Source organism: Myotis myotis, unplaced genomic scaffold (genome assembly GCF_014108235.1).
Source record: "Myotis myotis isolate mMyoMyo1 unplaced genomic scaffold, mMyoMyo1.p scaffold_m19_p_14, whole genome shotgun sequence".
Lineage (NCBI taxonomy): Eukaryota > Metazoa > Chordata > Mammalia > Chiroptera > Vespertilionidae > Myotis > Myotis myotis.
In genome coordinates this window covers 50,345,494-50,370,674 of record NW_023416318.1, presented here as the reverse complement: position 1 = coordinate 50,370,674, position 25,181 = coordinate 50,345,494, and the positions used below count along the sequence as shown (strand labels likewise).

The 25,181-nt window shown below is 43.4% G+C and overlaps 1 protein-coding gene across 5 annotated transcripts in view; it reads right to left on the bottom strand.

Annotated features, from left to right (window-relative positions):
* The window catches only part of CYRIA (CYFIP related Rac1 interactor A), an 82,497-nt gene that overhangs the window by 5,214 nt on the left and 52,102 nt on the right, over positions 1–25,181 (bottom strand). For 2 of the 5 annotated variants that reach the window (XM_036335289.1, XM_036335290.1), the window contains exons 3-10: positions 18,056–18,135; positions 6,936–7,057; positions 5,544–5,649; positions 3,373–3,509; positions 2,845–2,922; positions 2,555–2,671; positions 2,385–2,464; positions 556–682 (exon numbers count right to left, since the gene is read on the bottom strand). In XM_036335289.1, the coding sequence (XP_036191182.1) occupies positions 556–682; positions 2,385–2,464; positions 2,555–2,671; positions 2,845–2,922; positions 3,373–3,509; positions 5,544–5,649; positions 6,936–7,057; positions 18,056–18,125 (837 nt within the window). In that variant the 5' untranslated portion in view covers positions 18,126–18,135. Of the gene's footprint in view, positions 1–555; positions 683–2,384; positions 2,465–2,554; positions 2,672–2,844; positions 2,923–3,372; positions 3,510–5,543; positions 5,650–6,123; positions 6,899–6,935; positions 7,058–7,644; positions 7,818–18,055; positions 18,136–18,759; positions 19,403–25,181 lie in introns of those variants that run through there. The other 3 variants (XM_036335291.1, XM_036335292.1, XM_036335293.1) reach the window with 3 other exon arrangements.

Here is a 25,181-nt window from a genome sequence, read left to right as displayed (position 1 = left end):
TATAACGTACTAAAAATATATTTTGCCCTAGCTGGTTTGGCTCAGTAGGTAGAGTGTTGGCCTGCGTACTGGACTGAAGGATCCCAGGTTCCATTCCGGTCAAGGGCACATGCCCAGGTTGCAGGCTCGATCCCCAGTAGGGGACATGCAGGAGGCAGCCAATCAATGATTTTCTCTCATCATTGCTATTTCTCTCTCTCCCTCTTCCTTCCTCTCTGAAATCAATAAAAATATATTTTAAAAATAAAATAAAAATATATTTGTATAACACGGATAAACTGAGGGGCACTTGCAGCTAAGTGACTGTTCATCTGCTCAGCTCCTCTACTGGCTGAGCGGATCAGCTCCTCCACGTTCCCGATATGCTTTTGAGGTTGGATGCTCTGTTGTAAGCACATAAAAAGGATTGGACTTCTTCCTATGAGGAGAGGGACCAGGATGGGGCTTGTGTCTTGGAGAGGTCATTCCTAGTGGGTGGTGGAGGAGGGAGAAGCAAGGTCTCCTTGGCAGCATTTATGTACTCTTATTGGAAAGCACATTTTATAATATTCTTACATCGATCTTGGACGTCTTGCAGAAAGCTCCCACGGGGTGGACGTGGTCGTAGAGGATGATGACCCCCACCATCACCCTCATGCAGAACATCAGCGTTTCTTCGCTCGTAAACCTGCTCCTGTACTCCCTGGGAGAGAGGGGAAACGGCAGGGGGGTTACTTCCTGGCCCGAGCATGCTCGCGTCTGGCTCCACACTGGCTGCCGGAGACTCCTCCAATCCTCTCTTGAGAACAATCCCAGACCTGCCCTAACCAGGTTAATATGCTCTTCTAGAAACCCATGATGATAATTCTCCTCGAATCTATCCCACCAGCAATTCAGTGCAAAAATAAGGTAAATTAGAGGGCAGTCAATTCTCTTCTCTTCTGCCCTTCAGTGAGCCAGCTCAGCGCGTACATCACTCCCCACCCATCAATCCTGAATATTTTATAGCAGTTCCCTCTGGCTGTCCAAGATTATAGAGAATAATGGCTTCATTATAGAGAAAAAGAATCAAGCTCATTTCCACAGAGCAGCTATCGTGTCTCCAGTCAGGGTAACTTCCTTTGTTAAGATACAGGCTGCAGACTGAATTAAATTGTGGAAGATACCTTAAAGAAACGATGTGCCAGTCACCAGGCTGTGAGTATTCATGAAGTCTGAATTTTGTGCACTTACCCTGATAGGGTCTCTGATGATTCAGATAATTGTGGCCAATACCAGAGGCTTTCTTAATATCTATTTCCTTATGAATTGGCCCTTCAATGAAGATGCTTACTGTTTTTGTCTTGGAATAACTATTAACTTTGGTATAAGCAAAATATTTGAAATTAATACCATCTTCCACGTGAACAGAACATCAAATTTTATAAGGCATTTTTGATCCCTTTGGGCATCCCAAACACTCTGCAACTTAGATGGGGTTCTGAGAATGGTATCACATGAGGAAACCAGGGCCCAGGCAATTCAGACCACTTGTCTCTGGGCCCAGAGGGGGCTACAGATATAAGTGGAACCCTGACTTTTGAGTGTGAATTTCCACATTCCCATGCTGCCTCATCCTCAACAAAGTCAACCATTTTTTAAAAATCTAGCAACCAGCTTAAATACAAAGAGACTGAAGAGACTGCTGGGAGAGAGAGAGAGAGAGAGAGAGAGAGAGAGAGAGAGAGAGAGAGAGAGAGAGAGAGAGAGATATCTTCATTATCACTCCTGTAACAGTCTTATCACTTCTCCTGGTTCTAAATCTTCTCTCAAATCTTTTCTCCAACATATTACTAATAATATCCAGTTATTTCACCCAATCCTCCACTTGATTCTTACACAATTTCTACAGCATCTTTGTTTTTTTATTAATCCTCACCTGAGGATATTCTTCCATTGATCTTTTAGAGAGAGTGCAAGAGAGAGGGAAAGACAGAAAGATCGATGTGAGAGAAACACATCAATTGGTTGCCTCCTGCATGTGCCCCAACCAGGGCCAGGGCTGGGGAGGAGCCTGCAACCAAGGTGCATGCCCTTGACAGGAATCGAATCTGAGACCCTTCGGTCTGCAGGCCAATGCTCTATCCACTGAGCCAAACCGGCTAGGGCTCTACAGCATCTTTGACTCGAGTGTTGGCTCTGCCATCTAACAAGTTTTGCAATCCTTGGGGAGTTAGCTCATCTTCTCCAGCTCTGACATGGGATAAAGACAACTATCACCAAGAGGTCTTTATGAGATTAATTCAGGTAACGGATGTGTAACTGCTAATGTGCTGACCCAGTGGTTAGGAGTCATCGTCATCATTACACCAACAGGCTCTGCCTGGTGAGCTCTCGGCCACCAGTACAGCTCGGACGTCACTTACGGTGTTTCCAGCATGACTTTACAGACGCTCGTCATGGTACTGAGGCAGTCTGTGGTGTTCTCTATCGGCAGGGTTTTGTTCTAAGTGGGAGACACAAATGGATGTTAGCTCTGCCAGGAGCCTTTACCCGCAATTAAGGAAAAAGCACCTCGTTGCTCAAGTCCACTTACTTCGGAGACAAAGTGCATGGTGGCATTGCTAAGGGTTTTCAGCATGGGCGTGGCTTCCGCATAGAAGAGGGACATTCGGTTGGCCATCTCGTTATTGACTTCGTTCTCAATGTCTAGCTGATAAAAACAAGAAGAGAAGATGCGATTGATAAAGAGATGGTGAAATTCCCCAATGTTCCCTGGAAATTGAAATGTAGACAAGACTATCTTCTCCCTGAGACCTGCCCGATGCAGACACCAAAAGCGATGTGGAGTGCGGGTGTCTAGACCCAAGAGACCCAGGCACTCACGTGCATGTTGTTGATGCGGTTGCGGCTTATTGTCCTCCTGTAGTAGCTGAAGTCATTCTGAATAGCCGGGTTCCTCATCTGAAATTCAGAAGGGAGGGGAGAAGGGCATCTGTCAGCATCAGGTGGGGAATTCACATGGGGAGCCCAGCACTAGATCTGCAAACACACCAAGACTTCTCTTTGCTACACGAGTCCATGCAACTTCTGGTTAAAAATAAGCTCTCGGAGCTTCATTATTTAAAAATATGCCCTGTTTTCACGGGGAAGTATATTTGTTCTCAATGAGCAGATACTCGAAATGTCTCTTATTGCATGAACAGAATTTGAATTTTCACATGAAAACCACCATCTTAAGTCACTTTACCACAATGAGTGCAAATTCTCACCACATTCTATGTCTCCCTAGGGAAGGAGCTACGGCATCTCACTCATGTCTCTCTACTCCCCACCCCACAGCACTGCAGAGGATCTGTACACAGTAGGAACTCAGTACAAGCTTAGTAAATCATCAAACATATGCGGCCTAACCTTCAGCTCATCGAATCGAAGGGTAAAATGCAGTATTTCCGCAAATTCCTTTGCCAGTGCCTGCTCTCGCTCCAGGTGCTGGGTTGGCGTGTAGGGTGGACAGGTCAGAGATTCTAATAAACTCTGAAGAGCTTTTTCTGAAAGTCAAAGGGATAAATACATATTTGAGATGGCCTACAGAGATCCTTCAAAGGCACCATCTGCAGCCCCCACTGACATTCTCAGAGATAACCTGCCGGGATGAGTCTTTCTTCTCCCTGTGCTTCCATGTCACTGTGGGCAATATGATGTGTGTGGACCAGGAAGAGAAGGAGCCTTCACGCTGAGCAGGCTGCCTCCACTGCAGAAGTCCCCTCCCAACCCCGCGCCATGGCCCCACGGTTATGTAAATGTCTCTCCAAGCTCAGCTGCACCTTCCCCTGTTCAGTAGTGCCAACTGCCAACAGTGTTGGGAAACCATAAACACATGTTTTTGGATCATGTGCATGAGACAGCCATTCATGATCCAGGATGAGGCAGGGTGGCCCAGAACACATGGGTCAGATAACCTGCTTTGCAGGGAGAGATCTCGGGTTCCATGCCCGCTCTTCTCGGCATCTACAGTCTCACCTATTCCCAGCAATATTTCTTCTACTAACCCATTGCCATATCTACCTCCATTATTGCCCGTCACATTACACCCACTTGTCTGTTTTTAAACGTTCCCTCCAGTTTTCAAGTCAATGTACTTCTAATAGCACTGAGTCATTTAATCAACCTTTTACATTAGGGGTTGGGAAACTATGGTCCCCAGGTCAAAACTGGCCCTTTTATTTAAAAGTCTTATAAAAAATTTAAATAAAGTTTTATTTAAAAACAGGCACACTCATTCCTCTCTATATTGGCTATAGGGAGTTTTATGTGACAATGGCAGAGTTGATTAGTTGCAAGACCGGATGGCCCACACGCCTAAAATACATATTATCTGGCTCTTTACAGAAATGTTGCCAGGACCTGCTCTACAGTCCTTTAATGTCCTTCAGCATCTTTACAAGGGTGTTTCCAGCCCTTTCCACCCCTGGGACTGCACTGTCTTCTGAGGCAGCTAGTTCTACCTTTTCCTTCTGTTGAACTGAAACATGTTCCATAGGTTTCAGTTCATGGGTCGAGATATAGACTTTGAGGAAACAGTGAAACTGATCCTGCATCAACCTGGGAGTCTTCAAAAGCTCTTTCTTCCTGAAAAACTGGTTCGGTTCATTCAACTACTCCTTCTGGGTCTTAGCTTCAAGTTCTCTCAACATCATCACTATTATTCTCCTCAATTAACTGTTTTCTTTTTAAAATGTAGCATTTATTTGTGGCAAAAATAGAGTAGAACATGGCTATGCCCCTTCTTCATTTTAGACCAGTGGTTCTCAACCTTCTGGCCCTTTAAATACAATTCCTCATGTTGTGACCCAACCATAAAATTATTTTCGTTGCTACTTCATAACTGTAATGTTGCTACTGTTATGAATTGTAATGTAAATATCTGATATGCAGGATGGTCTTAGGCGACCCCTGTGAAAGGGTCGTTCAACCGCCAAAGGGGTCACGACCCACAGGTCGAGAACCGCTGTAGACATATTGGCTAAGGAAACCTCAGCTTTCCTGTTGAGGGGAGTGGTGACATCAGATCGATGTTCACATTGAGCCTGTTGTCAAGCAGGCCTGACTTTGCTCTTGCTCCTGCAAAGCCATCTTATACCTGACAGGGTTCTATTTGTCTTGTTGCTGTTGTTTTTCTAAAAATTTTCTATATTAAATTTTTCTGTGTTAAATTTATCACGACTCCTGCCAACCAAGTTCTTCTTGGGTTAGCAGGTAAACTGAATCTCCCAACTTCTCTGTCACCCAGAAATGTGATCAGAACACAGTGAAACTGTTTAGAGTCGCGCTTAGCTGAGAATAAGACCAAAGGGACCACCAATAGAGACACTCTAAACGTGCCAAGATATTCAGGAAAAGAAACATTGTGGTGAATTGAAAGAAATGAAAAGGACAGGTGTTGTTGTCCAAGAATGGCCTCTGAGAAGACACAGCGAGTGGATGTGGGCCATTTCCTCAAGCACTGAGTTCTTCCTGTGACTTTCACCAACACCCTAATACAATTTCACACGTGGGACGTGAAACTAGAAACACGAACTCACCTAGCCTTATGGAAAACTCATAAAATCTCTTTAGCCTCACGACCAGAGGACACACTGCATTCCACGCTTTTTCTTGAAGCTGGATGTCATTGGGATTTTGAATGGCCTATAAAAAAATCACAGGATTGTTTAGAAAGAAAATAAGCCCCACATCAAAATGACTTCAAATTCAGAGAGAATCTACATTTTCAAAAACCCAATTTCCGATGCACTTTACTAATGTGCACTTGTTAAATGGACGTCAGTTGATCAGACTGTCCTCCAGGATGCTCCGTTAGAATGGAGGTTTTAGCACTGTTCATAATGCAAATGACTCTGCAATTAGATCCTGGGTCAATGTACTAGTTTCTCTTATCTTACATGTAAAAAATTCACATCTAACAGAAAGCAATGCAACCCTCCTCCATCACCATTTATTCTTCTAAGTAGAGCTGGTGCTCATTGTGAAATGAAAATTCTGTAGATCTTTTCTGTTCTCTGTAATACGTGTTGCATTCCTGCCAGTCTGTGATGTTACCTAAATTACCTACATTCATGGTGACCTCCTAAGTAGAAAAACAACTTTTTAACAGGCTGTTACTTTCTTAGAAATGCTGTTTTGTCTGGGCTTCAGCAGCTGGAGGATTGTGACGTCAGTGGTATTTATTTTCCAGAAGGATTTTGGCAGCGGCAGTAGGGGAGTGTATGTCTGTGTGTACATGTGTGTGTGCACATGAATGTGTGTATGTGGTGGTACTGCCACAAAACTAATTCTTTCAAATAAGAAGGGTGAGAAGTTCCTCGCCTTTCAGGCATTTGGAAGTCTCAAAAGCCACACTGACAATTTCCTTTTTTGCTTTGGTGGCTGTCTTGTTTTTCATGTATTTATTTATTTTTAAATCTCCTAAGTCAGTTCCAAATGACAGCCCTGCAGGCTACGTGCAGTGAGATAGTTCATGACTGCTGTTTGTGGTGCCGGTGGAACCCGCCCAAATTATTATAAAATGTTGGAAAGTTCATAGAAACCCAGGTCTCATGACTCATATTTCAACTGCTGTTCACAGGCTTTCTATGTATGTTGCCTTCAAATGAAGTAACAGGCTGACAAATCATTGTGTGCATGTGAGTCTTGCAATATCACATGTGTGTCTGGGAAGAGAATGGCTAATATTTGACATGGCCTTCAGCAGTGTGTGCTCAGATTAATGTCCTCCAATACAAGGGGTTATTCATACGCTTTTTTTGAAAGGACACATTACCGTCCTTGTTCTTCCTACTACACTAGGAAATACTAGGCCTATTACTTAATCCTGCTGTGTGTGTGTGTGTGTGTGTGTGTGTGTGTGTGTGTGTGTGTGTGTGTTTCCCTTCTCCCGCAAGGGTGCTGTCAGCTGGGTATTGTCACTGGCATACGTCTCGGATCTCCGGGCCCGCGCCCTTGTACGCCTGCAGGTCAGCGAGGATGCTCTCGGAATCCTGGAGGACGGCGCTGATCTGGTTCCATATCTCCCGTTCGCCTTCCGTGGGCTGGGCATCTGCGCAGAAGGGACACAAACAGACACGGAGTGCTTGCGTTTACAACCGGGGAAGAGGTCAGCACGCAGTTTGACTTGTCAGACAATCTTATTTTATTCCTGCAGGTTTGGTATTTACTCTTTAGTATAATAAGCTACAGGGAAGGGACCGTTAACTCGTGGCCACTACTCGGTGCAAAATACTCATCCATCTTTCTGTACACAGGAGACCAAGTATGTGGGAGTCATTATGGGTCCTCCTTTACTTGTGGAACACACTTTCTGCACACCTACTATGTGTCAATAGGTGCACCAGGTGCTGGAAGGTATAAACATCGTCTTTTTGAAACCACGTTTAATAGGAGAAGCTACTGAATATTTTCCATTCTGATTAAAAATCGGTGAATCTGAGTATAGATTGGAAAAACCATTCCCTTCATGTTTCCACATAAAAATAAGCTTAAAAGATTAGATAATTCTCCTTCAGAGCCAAGAGAGAGGTATCTTTCCAGAGCACACAAACAAGTGGCACATTCGACCTTACATGAGGGAAGAACATATTCCAACAGCCCCGGAAGCAACCCCTTCGCTCCTCAGTGAATGCTCACTTGATTGCATCCCTGCAGCCAATGTAGGCTCTTGTCCCAGGAGTAGTTATGCGGGCTGGTGGGTGAGCACTGAGTGGGTAAAGGCTGGGCTCTACTCATCTCACAATACCTATGAAATGGAGTATTTGCCTGGGCTGCAAGAACATTCATCTCCATCCAAAGCAAAGGCACTGCTAAGGAAGGAAACAGATAGATGTCATTTCCCAAAGCTCTGACTCCAAAAATCAAGTCCCAAGGCACTACATTCTTTCAGAAGACCCTGCCGATGAAAGGGTGGGACCGAGTTATGTCTGGCCTCACACTCCCGTGAACTGTAATAATTCAGTGTTCCTCGGGGTATAAAACAGAAGCCACAAGACAGGTGACATCTAAGTGAGGCCCTCACCACGCTGATCGGGCCTTCGGAGAGGCTGAGTATGGGAGCAGGGGTTAGGCCAGATGTGCTGGACCTGCACTCACCCAAGGCAAGACCCTTAAGCAGTGATGCCCATGGGGATTTTTAGACCTCTTTCTTACTAGGCCCTGCTCAGACCCAAAAAATTGGTAGCGTTACTTGGGAAATGAAGGGTGTAATTCTCTTTAGAAAAACAAAACCAAAGCCCTATAGATTTTCCAGAAAGGTGGCAGATTATACCTCTAGGAATGAGATGGATTTCAGCCAGGGAATGAGGAAGGACTCACGTACATGCACAGGAAGGTTCAGAGAAGAGATAGTGTGGGCGGGGAGGAGTGAAACCCACCTCATGCAAAGGATGAGGCCAGGGCAGAAAAGGGAGGTGAGGGAGTGTACCCATGGGGAGCTTGGAACAGGCGGGCAGCTGGGGAGGAAAGAGGCTGCTGGGTTGGAGTACAGGATCCGGGCTGGGAAACAGAAGGGGAAAGAAACGTGTTGCTCCGTTACCTTTTGCGACCTTTTCGCTTTCCCACAAGCACTTGGTAAGTTTTCTCAGGTACCATGTTATCCACAATATTAACAACTTTATAGTTTGTCTTTTCCTGCTTTTCCAAACTTCTCTCAAAGCCACAGGGGTGTCTTAAAACAGAAACCTAAACACCCATAAGCTAGCAAGCCCCACAATGAAGAAAGCACGTCAGTAGAACACGATTCCAGGGTAAGAAGGAAGTCAGGGAAGTGAACATGGGACAAAAATGCAAAGTGAAGATCCTAGAAGACAAATAAAAATCAAACACGCCAACCCTTTCCCCTTCAGATGAATATCTTGAAAAAAATCATAAGCTAAACAAAGACCATTTTCTCAAAGAGAAGTATCTTTGAAGAGGAGGAAAAGAAAAATCAAGCCTGTGACCAGGATTCCGAGGGGTAAGTGTGTCTGCATGTAATTATAAAGTAGGTGCCGAGAAGGCACTTGGAAACCAGAGTCGCAGCCTCCTAATCTTGGCTGTCACAGGGCTCTGTCCCTGCAAGCCGCCACTGGATAAGCTTTCAACAAAACAGGAGGAAAGCTCAGTGGGCTGGAAGAGGGGTGCTGGGCAAACAAAACCCCCAAACCCATCCCTTTGACAATGACTGAAACACAAAAGGAAAAAGATTTCGAAGTCAGTTTTTAAAAATAGAGGTCTTACGTACTCCCAAAATAAGACGGTTTCTGATCGAGTGGCCTAAAGGAGTGACCCTTTCTGATACAAATCAACCCCGACAGTTATGTGACCACGCAGAGTGGGACAAGCAGAATGGGGTGGTCACCGCTCTCCCAGCGGCAGAGCAGGGGAGGGCTGTGTCGAGAACCTTCCACTACAAGGTCACTCACCCCTGGAAACTGGAGTGACCTGGGAAACGGGACCCCTGTCCCAGCCTCCGTCTCTGAGAGAATGTTTCTCTTGGCAGGTATCCTAGTGTCTTGTTTGAAATGTTTCATGTGGCCCTGGTTAGCAGGGGTGGGATAGGAGACATCCAATCCGCCATTCCTTCTTTCATCCCCAGTTAGTAATGAGTTGGCTCATTTTCTTCCATCATTTGTTGGTGTTATTATTGCATGCCCTAATTTTTCCTCCTTCCCTTGTGATGGAACTGAGTCACCTCTTCTTCCAGTTACTAATTAGGTCCTTGATGCCAGCAGCATGGTCCCTGTCCTCTGGGTGTATAAGAGTCTCAGGAGCCAAAACCGGTTTGGCTCAGTGGATAGAGCGTCGGCCTGCGGACTGAGAGGTCCCAGGTTCGATTCCGGTCAAGGGCGTGTACCTGGGTTGCGGGCATATCCCCAGTGGGAGATGTGCAGGAGGCAGCTGATCGATGATTCTCTCTCATCGATGTTTCTGACTCTCTGTCTCCCTCCCTTCCTCTCTGTAAAAAATCAATAAAATATATTTAAAAAAAAAAAAAGAGTCTCAGGAGACCCAGATCCCAAGGGACGTTGGACTTCAAGGTGAAGACTGCTCACTAGGGGAAGCTCCAATCTGCCTGTCTGTTCCTCCTTCCAAATGGGAAAAGGACTGTGCAACCCTAAGTGACATTTGGCAGTGGCCCATGCCCCTGTGGAGATCCATAACTCATCCTATCTTTATCATCCAGCTAAATGATTGGTCGGGACTCATTAACAAGAATCTGATCCATTAGATTGTAGGACTCTGGCCTTGTTTCATTTAATATCATACCTCCAGGGCCTGGCACATAGTAGATGCTGCAGAAGAATTTGCTGAACAGTTGACTGAATGATCCTATATAATAAAAGGGTAATATGCAAATTGACCAAACAGTGGAACGACCAGTCGCTATGATGCACACTGACCACCAAGGGGCAGACGATCAATGTGGGAGCTGTCCCCTAGTGGTTAGTACACTCCCACAGGGGGAGCGCTGCTCAACCAGAAGCTGGGCTCATGGCTGGCGAGCACAGCGGCGGTGGTGGGAGTCTCTCCCGCCTCCATGGTAGCGCTAAGGATGCCCAACTGCTGGCTTAGGCCCACTCCCTGCTAAGCCAGCAGTCGGACATCCCCGAGGTCTCCCAGACTGCGAGAGGGCGCAGGCTGGGCTGAGAGACCCCCATGAGTGCACGAATTTTGTGCACCGGGCCTCTAGTTTAAATATATTTCTCACACTATATTTCATGATGCTTTTCCTGCATGTCTTTGAATTCTGCAATCTTTGGAGATGAAGTTGATTATTCTTGTCCTCAGTGCCCCCATATGCCCTACTGACTGGGGATTCTCAATAAACATGCCAAGAATCAATGAATAAATGAAGGAATTGACCAGGTGGCAGAGAATGTAAGTATTGGGAAGCAGTGAAAAAAAAAATCCTATTACTTCTAGATGGTCCCTTTTGTCTCTTCTTTTAAAATGGCTGTTATATATCTCACTATTACCATTAAGATATATGTATTTTCTTACAATCAAATTAGCTGTTCACACTTGCATTAAGATGTGTGTTTTTAAATAATCCATCACTTATTTATGGCCTCAATGTCTCCTCAGTGTAGTTAACACACTAATTGGATATTTGTTGAGTGAAAAACTGCACTTACGTTTACTCTCCCAATCTTAAGACTTGTATCATTTTGCTTTCTGGAACATTCCCTGAGAGGCTTTGGGGTTGATACCTCTGGCATGCTCCACACTGGTAACCTTGTTTTTAAAAATATATGTGTCTGCAGATGTCAAGGAGAGAGACCTCTTGAAAAAGACCTTGACAAATTAGTGATTGAAAGGTTATTATATTTAACCTATCAGCCACCTCCCAAGGTGTGTGCTGAGTCAACACCAACTCTCAATTACAGGCTTTGTTTGTCTATTTTAACACAAAGATTGGCCTTTAGTCAATGGTACACACACGCACACAATGCCCGCCAATTATATTACTGATGGAAATGGATCTTTTTTTTTTTTTTCCTGCTACAGCCAGTGAATTCCTTCCTGATGTTTCTTCTAAGAATCACATTCTACACTTCTAATCATCACCAATGATTTCATCTAAATCGAAGAGAATGGTTCCATGAAGCTGGGCTGCTCCTGTCGACCAATGATGCTGTTACACATCGCTGTGATTTACACAGGCAATTTCAGAAACCAATACCTCGGGGCACCCTGGAACCAGCCCTTTCCCGGCCATTCCCCAGGCGATGATTTAAACCCCTGTCCTGTACTTGCCATTGTGGAAAGTGTGAAAATGTATCATGTGCTCTGTGACCTTGAATATAAACATTCATCGTCAGGAACTCACTGAATGCCGAGTGCCTTGCATCTTTAATGGGGAAAACTCCCTCATCAGTTGAGAGAGGTAAGCAGGTATTCATTTTGTTTGCAGGGCATCTATTTATCCTTCTTTGGCGCCATGTGCTAGTGAGGGTGGATGGTAACTGTCAGCATTGTGGTGTCACCGGGTCAGGCGGAGGACTAGGACATTTACTGAAAGCGGGATGCTTGGCATTCCTCTGTGGGGATGGAGAGGAAGGTGGCTGGGTGCTTTGTTTGTCAGGAATGAACATCTTAGGTGAACAAGCCCCAGGGAGGGATGGCAGGGCTCAACCCAGAGCAGGCTGTCACTTCAAAGGGTTCTTATCTTTGTAAATCAGTCAAGGATCCCTCTGCCTTCACAAGCACCAGGGGCACACACACATACCTTCTCCTGACAGCCGATGTGGGACTGTATAGCAAAGCTGACAGACAATCAAACAAGTCAACCGAAGGTAACACGAGGGGAAGACACAAGTGACTTGGAGATGTCTTTGGCTTTGAAGGAATCCCTGGCATTTCATCAACAGGATCTATCACTATCTCTTCATGCCACCAGCTGTTTTAGAAACACCACGAAAGGTACAAAAAAAGGATTTGCCAAAAATGTAAATGAAATCTATAGCTTTTCTTCCCAACCCACATCCTCACTCCTCCACCCCTCTCCCTTTCGGGGTAAACTCAGAAACATGAATAACTACCTATTATTAACATTCAGGGATGTAAAATGGCAATGATTTATAGCACCATACTGTAACTGCTTGTGGAAACAACATAAAATTGCACAGGTCCGCTGGAAAATATAAGTGTGACTGGGGTGACCCGTTTATTTGTGTAGGAACATTAGTCATCCCACACCAGAGCCCAGAGCCCTTTCCTGTGGAACAACCAAGGAGGGATGGGGAAGAGCAGTGAGACTCGAGGTGCCTGAAGGCTTGTTTATTTCACTCACATGCAACAGGATCCCCGTGATGTCATGAGGGAAATCGGAAACACCAACAATGGAGTTTTTGGAGACCCAGGTCCTATTGCCAGATTTGCCAGTCACTATTAGACCCAAGGACAAAATGATGAATTTCTCTAGGCCTCAGATTAATTCTTGGTAGAGAAAGAAGCCAGCAAGAGCCCCCTTAAAAGGCCCCCACCACCGTCTCCTGCCTGTATGGTCCTGTAGGAGTCATAATGAAGATATGGATATAGATGAAAGGCACTTAAAAAGTGAAAGTACTAGAAATTTAAGACATCACTGTGAATGAATCCCTCTGTTGGCATTCGTAATTCGCTTCCCAAGTCTGTTTTGTTTTATTGGGGTTTCATTGTTTGCCTGTTTTCGCATTGCAAAGTGACCAAAATACATCTGATGTTCCTCCTTTCCCTCCAAGATTATCTGGTGTCCTCTGAACAACCTTAGCAGATGTGAGGGCACCAAAGAGGGACAGATAAAAGAAGAGATCAGTCGTGGCAAGAAGCGATCTGTGTCAACCAAAATACCCCAGATGGTCAGCTAATCTGACACCCTCTTTGCTTTAAAGAGTGAGAGACTGGAGTCCTAATAGGTCAAAATATTCAGTCTTCCTGGTAGTAAATGGTTTGGAGGCTTTAGATTTTCTTTCTTAACAACCTCACCCCCATGTTTATGCTCAGCATTCCTATTATTCTCATCAGGTTTGGTTTGTCTTATAAGAAAATCATTTATCAGCCACTATCTTCAGCACAGCCTAGAACCTTTGTTTCTTCTGGCTCTCTGTTCTAGTACAGATTTCTCTATTACCTGTACTATTGTCTCTCCAATGTCCTTGCATCTTATCTCCCCAATAAAATTATACATTCTTTGAAGAAGAGGTCATAATTTTCTAATGTCCCTATATTTATGTCTGCTATGTCACCCCTCTGTGCCTCCCTGACCAGCTCCCATCCCTGATATTTCCACTTGATGCTATAATGCTGTAGATGCTCGGAATATAGTGACTGAATTAGCATCAATAAGAAAATCCGAATTCCTAAGCCTCGGCTTCATGCCCAGCCTTGTGCTGGACACTAGATAAGACACATAATGATAGAAGCCTAAGATGCCATCCAAATCCTCTCCACAGGAAAGCTGTTTAGGCTGCAAGGAAGTAATACCAAAGAGACCTGGTTACGTAAGAAGGAATGGAGAACACCAGAACAAGTAAACATAAAATATCTATTAAAACCACACACACACACACACACACTTAAAAGGTTACTGGGAGTTTAAAATTTAAAAATTGCAATGAGAAATTTATATCCTATGTAGAAGTAAAACATATCACACTCACAGAAAGGGGGGCAGGAAGTATACTGTGATAAGGTTCATAAATTCTTCATGAAGTAAAGAATATACTTTGAAGATAGATTTCCATAAGTTAAAGATATATATTATAATATCTAAAATAAGCACTAAGAGGCATAAATAAATCGACAGAAAAGACAGATGAGACTACCAAAAATTATTTCATGTAATCAAAAGGCAGAAAAACATTAAGAAACAAAAAGCAAATGTAACAAATGGAGTCAACACTAAGATAGATTCAAATAGCATTAATTAAATGTACATATGATAATTAAGTGCAAATGGATTAAGCACTCCAATTACAAAGTAGATAGTATCAGCTTGGATGAAAAGCAAGGGTGGACTATATGTTGTCTGCAAGAATACAATATATAGCTTAATGCATAGATAGGATGGGGACACACATACCACGCAAACACAAAACATAAAAAAGCTGTTATGGTCAAAATAGAAACTGCTCCAGGGTATAGTCAACAAAAGGTATATAAGATCCCAAAAACTATAAATGAACTTATAAGAATATCTAAATAAATGGAAAGATATGCCATATTCATAAATAGGAAGAATCAGTATTGTTTAGATGCCAATTCTCAGCAAACCAAGCTATAGATTGAATATAATTATAATCAATATCTGAGCAAGATTTTTTTTGTAGAAATTGAAGCTAATTCTGAAATTGATTTGGACAAGTACAGTTAACTAATTTCTGATATGGGATTTAAAGCAATCTGTCTGAGCTAGAACGATCTTGGTAGTATAAGGAAAATAATCTAATTAAAAATGGGTAAAAGACTTGAGTAGACAACATTCCTAAAAATGATAATCAAATAATCAATAAGCACATGAAAAGTGTTCAGCATTATCAGTGACCATGTAAATGCAAATTAAAACCACAATGAGATACCATCCCATAACCACTAGAATAACTAAAAAGGTGAAGACTGACAATACTAAATGTTGTGAAAGATTTAGAACACCTAAGCTCCCTATCTTGTTAGTAGGAATGGAAAATAGTACATCACGTTTCGAAAACTATTCGACAGTTTCTTGCAAAGTTGCATATAACTGACCAGCAACCCCCTATTGGGTATTTTCCAAAAGAAATAATGCCCACCAAGATCCTACAAGAATGTTCATAGCAGGTTTAAATAAGGGGGATGAACTACTGATACCTGTGATAACAATGTAGATATTAACCTACTTGAACTTCTGCCTGTCTTGGAGACCTTCCACTTCAAGGTAGACAGACACTGTGTAAAGGACTGAGGAAGAGCATCACTCTCGAGTTGTAGCTCTGACTTGCAGCCAGCTCTAACTCCTGCTGGACAAGGGAAAATAGGGAGACGGAAGCTACGAGGGGCCCTCTGCGATCAATTCTGGAGACTGCAGCTCTGGATCTGGGAGCTCAAGAGGTTACTTTGTTAGCTCTCTGGTCCCACACACTAGGCTGGGCTAGTGCCTCACTTGGGTCCATTTGTTAAATGTGGTTCCCAAACTGGCTGACCTTCAAGCACACCTGGGGAATGTGGGCAAAAGCAGAGTCTTAAGACTAGACCATTGAATCAGACTTTTGGGGTGAGGAACAGACAACTATAGAAAAATAAGGTTTGTTAGATGTTTTCAGTGGTCATTTCAGTCTGGCAATCACTGGAACTATTTCACAGGAAGGTTAATGCCCATTGCCCACTTTGGGTGCCATAATGGGTGAATTCAATTAAAGTTATCAGTAGACCTTCATGCACACATCTTTCTATACACTGCCCCCCCCCAAAAAAAACATTACTCTTGAAAGATTAGGTTGCATTTTATTCCCATTCTGTCTCCCAGCCTTCAAAGAGGAAATGTAGACATGACAAGGAAGTAGAGAGAGAAAAAGAAAAAAAAGTAGTGGGATGAAAAAAAGCAACAATGAAAGGGATATTAAGTGGTTGAGCAGAAATGTGAGCATAAAGAGTAGAACTCACTACAAAGGTCAAACAAGAATTTGAGTCAGGTCTACACAACTGGCAACCTAAGGACAGATGTGTCTAATTTTGTGTTATATTTTGACCCAGCTTAATTATATCTATTTGACCCGGTTCAATTATATTCCATCACTGACTTCAAAAAGAATATTCAACACGCAAAGCTGAGGTGCCAAATTCATTTAAGCTGTTGCTACATGCTGTTCAGCCTTCCTTCCTCCCTCCGCTGGTTACTACTTAACTCTTTGCAACCCAGCCTCTGTACGCAAAGCAATAAATCTTAAATCTGTTCTCCCAGTGACTACCACGAGGCGGGCAGCTCATGAACTCACTCATCATCCCCTTTTCAAGCCTGTCCTTCATGACCACACTGCAGCATTTGAACCCATTTACACTCCCTTCTTCTTGAACATCTGTGCCCTCCTGGATCTAGCCTGTTCTGTCCCATTCCTTCCCATGGCCAGCATTTGTCACTAAGTCTCACTCGGTGATCAATGCTCCATGCTCAACATGAGCTAAGTTCTGGGTCACAGAACTGAGTGGGACCCAGATTCTGCCATCAAGAATATCAGTGCAGTATGACATCTTTCTTCCTCTACAATGTGGCCTGTTACCTGGATCCTCTAATTAATCATGTCCCCCCTTTAGGCATAAACTTACCTTAATTTCCCTTCTGCTCAGATCTTGTCTATTCTCTAGTTTTTCCCTACTGGTATCAGCTATTTTCTCTGGAGATGCACCCCTTACTAAACCCAGACAAACACAGCCAAAACCCAACCAAACCAAACCAAATCTACCCAAACACAGCCAAACCCAACCATACACAGCCCAAACCAGCCAAACCAAACCATATCCAGCCAAACACAGCCAAACCCAACCAAACCCACCCAAACCTAGCCAAACCCAACCAAACAAGAACAGCAGCAGTAAAAGGAGTTAAATTGGAGGTGAGATGTCTTTCACTGAATATAATCGAAATATTATTTCAGAACACATGAGCTTTGGGATCAATTTTCCTGATTTTTAAGTATTTACTTTAGACCCAGAAGAGGTTCTGAAAAGATATTCCTAGAGAGCTTCCACCTTTTGGTGTACTGTACCTTGAAAGCATCTTCTAGCATTTACCTAGAAAATGTCTGTTAGGAAGTTTACTCCCCATGTAAGGAAGTTTCTTCTTATTTTTAATATAGATAAAATACTTGAAAAATTAAAGTTTAAAGTCTGTAATACCTAGTAGATAGTGAATACTGGCAAAAAAAAATGACATTTAAAAGTGAATGTGCCCGCTATTACAGAATTTTAATTCAAAATGAAGGAGGGACACAGGAGGAAAGGTGGAAACATGAGCTTAGTCAATTAAACATGAATGTGTCACTCACTTGTAAATATTTTCAATCAAGAAAATAAACAAGATAACAAAGAATCTCTGTGTTTATTTAGTCATGATTCATAAACCATTTTATTTTGGAAAAATATTTAAAGTTTTTGATAAAAGAAACATAACCTTTCAGATAAAAGTCATGCGTGTCAAAATCCTGAAATAGTGTTACATTACAAAAAAATGAATAAAGAAGAGGTAGAGATGACTAAAAATAGATCACCTGTAAGCCTTATTCCTGGTATTGATCACTCTTTTCCTTTCACCACCAATGATAATTTGCTTTACATTAATCGGTGGAAATTGCTATGAACACTATTTTTATTTAGAATGTGATAAAAATTCATGAAAATTATTAGGAAAAATGCATGATGATGATTTATGCTAAGCTCACAAAAGCTGATCACTTCTAAAATAAAAGAAAACTGTACATATTTTTAAAAGATGTTCCACTGTTGTTTTTTTTAAACAGGGAAAGAAAGGAGACATTTTTTGTTATAAGCTTCCCTATCAGCAAGCTATAAAATGAGAAGTTTTTATCATCATCTTTAAGTTTTTAAAACTTACTTTCAAAATCCAGAAAAAAATGTGGATAGTTTTCAATTTCCCTGGTAAGGACTTTGAGCAGATTTCCCATGCCAGCAAACCTAGGAAAAGCAACACAAAACCAAATATCATTAGCAGTATGAAAATAAACTTCGAAAGCACTGACCATATTTGACAACTTGCATAAATACCCCTGGACCCCATAACTATGTCTTAACACTCTATAAAAAGCATCTTCATACTGCGAGATGGGTAATATCTTAACCACTATTTCCATGAAAAGAGTCAGGTATTCTAGTTATAGGCAGCAGACTTTAGATATAGTCTACAAAGTATTTCCCTTCCCCTCTCACTAATTCCCTGACCCCTCACAGTTAATATTTCATCTTTGCTTTGTTTCTGTGCCATTGATGCAGGAACATACCATGTCAATGGATAAGCACAAGAGAGGGTGTTATTAAAATGTCTGTCCAGAAAGGTAAGTTTCTTAAAGTGCCCGAGGAAGAGTTCAGAAAATGTAGATGTACAACCCCTGCGACCCCTTTTAGCCTCTACTGGAGGCCACGTTTCCCACAGATACAAGTCCCAGTCAAGTCAGAGCCTCTCAAAATTTGACATGTCAGTGGTAATGAGATTGGATTCTTCATGAAATGTAAAAATGAGAAAGTATAATATCCAAACTTATTCTCAGTGACATTGCATTGGCAAAAATGAATCAGACCTACACAGAGAAATACAAACTTGTTACATAGCTGCAATGTCACCCTAAAAAAAAAGAAAAGAAAAGGCCAGATGTAGTTATTATTTAAGTCAACAGCAAAACCTCTACTGCTCTAGACAGTAACCATCCTGGGGAGGCCCTCCCTGCCCCCCTCATTCACTCAGCACTTGGTGAGGGAGGCACCATCCGATGTGGGTGCTGAGCGCTTTGCCAGGCATTTCCCTGGCTCGTGCCTCAGACGCCTCGGCTGGGGAGAGATCAACTCGAAAAACCACTGGGCTCTAGAAGAGAACTAGCTACAGGGCTGCAATTTTCCAGGCGTGTGGCTTCCGAGGGTATTACGGTATTTATGCCGATACAGGAACTTCTTTAAATGCCACTGTAAGAAAGATGTGGCGAGAAGAACACACTAAAAGGACGCCTCTGTGCATGAAACGGGAAAGCAAGCCGCGCAGTGGGCGCAGCAGGTGTAGCATCTACACTCCGCAGCCTCCCCAGAGAACACTGGCAGCCACCACCCGAGGCATCAGTCGCTGACGAAGCGAGCAAAGAGTCCATGTGGGGAGGCCTGCTTCCAATCCGAGCTGGCTCCCGCCGGCTGGTATCCAGGGCAAGCTACTTCCCTCTCCAAGCCTCAGGTTTCTCCTCTGGAAAATAAATAGTTAAACGTACGTATTTCATCAGCTCGTGAGGATCAACGAGACAAAACAGAAAGTGCTTAGCATAGCCCTTAGGGGGACTGCTCAGGACATGTTATGTACTGTTATATGATGATGATCAGTCCCACCGCCACCCTCATCCTCATGATCACAACGGCCTTCAAAGAATTATTGAGGATTCTCCTAAGAAAGATACATTAGGTTGTATGTGGCGCTAGGGAAGGGGGAATGATGAGGGAGATCTTCATTCAAGATCATGAAAAAATTTCTAACCATTATGGTTGTCTGAATAGAGAATTATTTGCCTTGTGAAACACTGAGCTTCTCATCACTGGTGATGTTTAAGTAGAAATATGCTATATCAACCCTTCAAAGTACTGTAGAAATGAGCATATGTTGGGCAGACAGCTGGACTGGATAATTCTTGGAACTCTCCCACCTTAAAGTATATAAACGTGTTGAGCATGAACACACACACACACACACACACACACACACACACACACACGAGAGGCAAATGACGTGCTTCTTCCTTCCAAAAGAATCTTCCCTATTCTTTCTGTTATTCTTTCCTTTATGTACACCTCCCTTTAAGATGCTTTTGAGCAAAGGCTTGTATGGGGTAGGTTCTAGCAAATTAAAATTCGGAACTGATATAATTCATCCCTGCCACTGGGCAACTTTCACAAACCCTCTGGGTCTATAGGAAAGAATCTGTTTCCAACTTAATGACCAGTTCTAATCCAGGCTTTTCTTAAAGGAAGATGATCCTGCTGCGTCGTAGCAGCCGCCTTTCAGATGAAATGCCGTAATGGAAGTTAAATATTCTTAATTTCCCTCGTTTTGTGCTATTAATGTGTCACAAGAGACCTGAGTGGATTTAGCTTTCTCCTAAAATTCTGTCTTGTGCATGATTTTACTGTCAGGGGACCTAGGTGGGAAATATGTCAAGCCTTTAAAATTGGGAACAGACTGAAAGGAACGGATGTGGAAATACACCCAGATACGAGCTGGCTGTGGACTTGTATCTGTTCAGAGGTTATCTGAGCTGGTTGCCTGATATGGTCCAATATTTTGGAACATCTAGCTTACATCAAGCAAGGCCAGTTAAGGAACTCTCACTATTCTGGATGTCTGACACCAATGACTGTGGGATGTTGCATAGTATTAGGCGTCCGGTCCAGATGTATGGAACCTAGAAGACATTCATTTCAGCACAAGCTCCTTGAATAAGTACAAAATCATTTCAACTCCTTCATGGCAAAAGTTTTTTTAAATATATTTTTATTGATCTCAGAGAGGAAGGGAGAGGGAGAGAGAGATAGAAACATCAATGATGAGAGAGAAACCTTCATTGGCTGCACCCTGCACAGCCCCCACTGGGGGCTGAGCCCACAACCCGAGCATGTGCCCTGACCGTGAATTAAACCATGACCTCCTGGTTCATAGGTTGACACTCAACCACTGGGCCATACCTGCTGGGCAATGGCAAAAGATTTGATGCATCCTGCTTCCTCCAAGGTCCACAAGAATCCATGCAAGTATGTTCTGGTTGAAGGAGTGCAAAGCAAGTTAATATCACTTGGATGGTCCCTGAGTAGAGACAATGGTTGTTTGGAATTGGACCCAGGGCGCCACATGGAAAGGTCCCTCACCCATGGGACTTCCACTAAGCCCCAGACGCATCCTCATGCCAGAGGCTGCCTACTCTTTTCTAAGCTCCACGGTGCAGGCACAACACATTGCCATCCACCATGTTCCTAGTGAGATAGCTCAGCTAATTCACATGAAGATCATTTTTTAATATTTTATCTTGTTCAGTAAAAGAATTTAAGAGATGGTACATACCATTAGAGAATACAAATACATACATAATGGAAGTGGAGGGAAGAGAAAAGTAAGAGTAGACTAGGAAGATAAAGGTAGAAAGGCAAGGAGCATGACTTCTAGGCCATAAGACCTTCACATTCACTGGAGATGGCTTATCAATTCGGGCCTGAGCTTCTGAGAATCAAAGTAAAGGAGAAAAATGGGTCTCTTTCAAGATATGGTTTTCCAAAAATAAAACAAATGGAAAGTACAGCTGTAGGGAGCGACTATAGGATTAAGCCTTGGACTGACCTGGTGGCAAAGCCACAAACAAGTCCCAGCTTAGAGGGCATAGCCCTCTTAGCATAATTAAGCTTGACCTTATAAAGCTCCCTAGATCCTTCCTAGGTAGCTAATGGGCTGTGGGAGGTGCAGCAAGTGCTGCCAAAACAAGTGAAACTCACAAGAACATTGTAACTATGGTGACCACTACCTTGTTTACCTCTGGCTATAAAATAAAGCCTCAATTTGCCTTCTGGATCTCTCTGTGGCCTCAGCCAGGCACAGGAGATCCACCTAGACCAGCCGTGGGCAAACTACGGCCCGCGGGCCGGATCCGGCCCGTTTGAAATGAATAAAACATAAAAAAAAAGACTGTACCCTTTTATGTAATGATGTTTACTTTGAATTTATATTAGTTCACACAAACACTCCATCCATGCTTTTGTTCCGGCCCTCTGGTCCAGTTTAAGAACCCATTGTGGCCCTCGAGTCAAAAAGTTTGCCCACCCCTGACCTAGACCCAGCTTATTCTCTTTGTCTATCTTTTCTTTAATCCTTCACTGCCCCCACTCAGGCTCACTGAACCTTTGGCTGTGCTGGCCTCGCATATACAGCTTTCTATAATTAAAGGAAAAAGTGATCATGGCTATGAGATAGTTGAGAAAAAGAAATCTCCGGGTAAGAGAGTACTTCACACAGAGGAGGTCAAACAATAATGTGTAAACGCGCTTATTACTTAAAACTAGGGTTTTTGTAGAAATTGTAAAGTTTAGGTTTACTTTAAACCACACACACACACATGCCTCCCTTAGGCTCCCTAGAGGTCCTGGGACGTGATGTAGTTACTGTGCAGCACGTTGAGTGTTGTGACATCTGAATTCATTTCTGTGAGGAAGGTCTGGTTGGGGCACAGCAAGGAAGGGTCCAAGGTCTTGGCTACCAGATGACGACGCAGGAAAGGGTTTACCAATTGGACACGTTACTCATGAAGGTAGTGCAAATACTACCCGTCAGGCAGCTGTACGTATCTCCGAGTTTATTGGAAGACAAAGGTTCAGATGGTTAAGCATATTTCTGAAGATGACAAGAGAATGAAAGGTAGAGTCACATTTGACCTTGAGAGTCTAGAAACCCAAGGTCTAGGTTCTTTTCCTCACAGGAGGAGACCTGGGGCTCCAGACCCCTAGAAGGTCCCTGTTTGGGGACTTTGAGCATCCGTGGTCTGTGGAAAGTGCACACAGGATATCCGATGATTGTATGTAGATGCTCATCTTTCTGGGGAGAAGTCTGCAGTTTCTGTTAGAATCCAACGTGGCCTGCTCCACACACAGCGGCCTGAACAGGGAGGACATGCTTCTTTAGGAATTCAGAGAAAAAGAAAACCACGTGGATGGGCTCTTTCAGGAAGGTTGGCTTATAGAAGAAGTCAACTGTCACCCAGACATGAAGGATGCTGGGAGTCTGGCAAGCCCTCCAACTAGGGGGGAATGAAAGATACAAGTTGGGAGACTCAACAAGTCTTCCAAAAACAAAAGGCTTCTCCCTCAAGGTTCATTTACTTCAAGATCATTATGAAATGAGTCCTTTCACATTGTTTTCCAAGTAGTCTAGAAAGAAGGCATTTCTCCAGCCCCTGGAGGAGGGCTAAGAGCCCGTAGAGACGGCCCACACGTACCTGCCAAGGGCGGCACTCCTGCCTGGGGAGACAATTTGGGGTGTACACACGGCGTTTTCTATGACTACTTCCTTGGCTCTGATCTCAAAACCATTCCCAAGGGAATTGGCTCCAAGGCTGCTCAGTGGAAAACAATTACTCTCTTGAAGCAACAGTTCTCTGCGAACACTTCCAGTTCCAAAAAAAAAGGAAATAATTGGAGTGTGTGCGCATACACACACACACACATGCGCACGCACACACACACACACTGTTGTGGTTTTTTTTTTCTGTTTTGAACTCTGTTTTTGTTTGGGAGAAAGAAATTAAGTAATAGCACTAGTTGTTTTCCCAGAACATAAAGCCAAATAAAACCGCCAGGGCTTGTGTTGAAAAGAGATGACCATAGTTTTTGAGGAAACTTGTTTGTTTTCTATAAACAGGACGTAATAAAGGACGCAGGTCCAGGGTGTGGGCGCTGCGCGTGCTGGCCTCTGCCTGCTTACACCAGAATTTCGGCGCCCCGTTTTCCTGAATAGAACAAGCACTAAAGACTTTTTCTGCAGCTCTGACTATTTGAACGGGGAATTCTTAAGCCAATACCCCTTCTGTCAATACAGAACAGAAGGTGAGAGAAATAATTAGCAAAATAAAATAGCAGCCCTACAGGGTTTCATTTTTCTAATACTTTTCTTAGGCTAAGATAATGCATAGGCAATGCACGGCTTTTGTTAGCACTTTGAGTGAGCCAATGCCTCCTAGAACCTACAATTTTTAGCATCCCTAGTGCAAAGACTTTAAAAAACCAAAGACTTAGATTCTCTGTCCCATAACTCAATATTTGGGGGACTAAGAAGACCTGGTTGATCCAAATATTTTCCGGCAACATAGTCACCATATAAACCACAGACCAGTCATGACTACTACAATGACATTATTTATAGAACATCACATCTTTGCCAAAGATCTGTCTGGCCACACTTGTCCTCAACTTGAGTATGTGTCAAAGACAGATTATTGAACCCATTTCAGAGATCAGAACTGGTGAGTCAGGTATAGCAAAGTGTCTTTCCCAGAGTCTTCAGATGGACTCTGAACTTCCTGATTTGTAGTCCCACTGCGTCACCAGAATTCACGCCACTGAGGGACCTGCTCCGTCTCAGGCCAGTGCCTCTAGCGTGCCTGCTGCTGCTACCTGCCTGTCTTCGTAGCAGCGTAAGCCTGACCCCCTAACTGCAGCGGTGCCCTGCAAGGTAAGCAACCCCCCTGCTTGCCTCCCATGATGCATCAGCGTCCAGGGCACCACCTGACATGCCAGTAGTCACATGACTTGGAGACATTCCTGGTAACCGATGAACCCCTTGTACAGCATCTCCACTACTTAATTGTTTTGAATTATAAGCAAAACCAGTTAGTCAGGAGCCTATACTATACCAGATACAAAACAGTGTGCTTTAAAAAAAGTACTTCTCAACTAAAGTCAAGGTACGTTTCTTTTTTAAAACAATATATTTTTATTGATACCAGAGAGGAAGGGAGAGGGAGAGAGAGATAGAAACATCAATGATGAGAATCATGGATCAGCTGCCTCCTGCATGCCCCACACTGGGGATTGAGCCCACAGCCTGGGCTTGTGCTCTTACCGGGAATCTAACCGGGACCTCCTGGTTCACAGGTTGATGCTCAGCCACTAAGCCACACTGGCTGGCTGTAAAGGTACATTTCTTAAAAGATATTAAGCACCTGCTTTTCTGGGGGAAATGCACCCAGATAATGAAGTAGCTCAGCCTATATGTTCCAGGAGCCTGGTCTGCTCTACCAGGTGGGCGATGTTAGATAGCTGGGCCGGTGGCCGTCCCTTCCCATCTGCCACTTCACTTCTGCAGTGAAGTCATAAGGTTTTCTGTTCTGTTGCCCAATGTGTTGCCAAGAATCCAACAGATGATTTCATTCCAAGATGAAGGAGCAAAACTCAAGTAGAGTGAGTCTATTAGGCACTTTCATCTGACAATAAAAATGAGT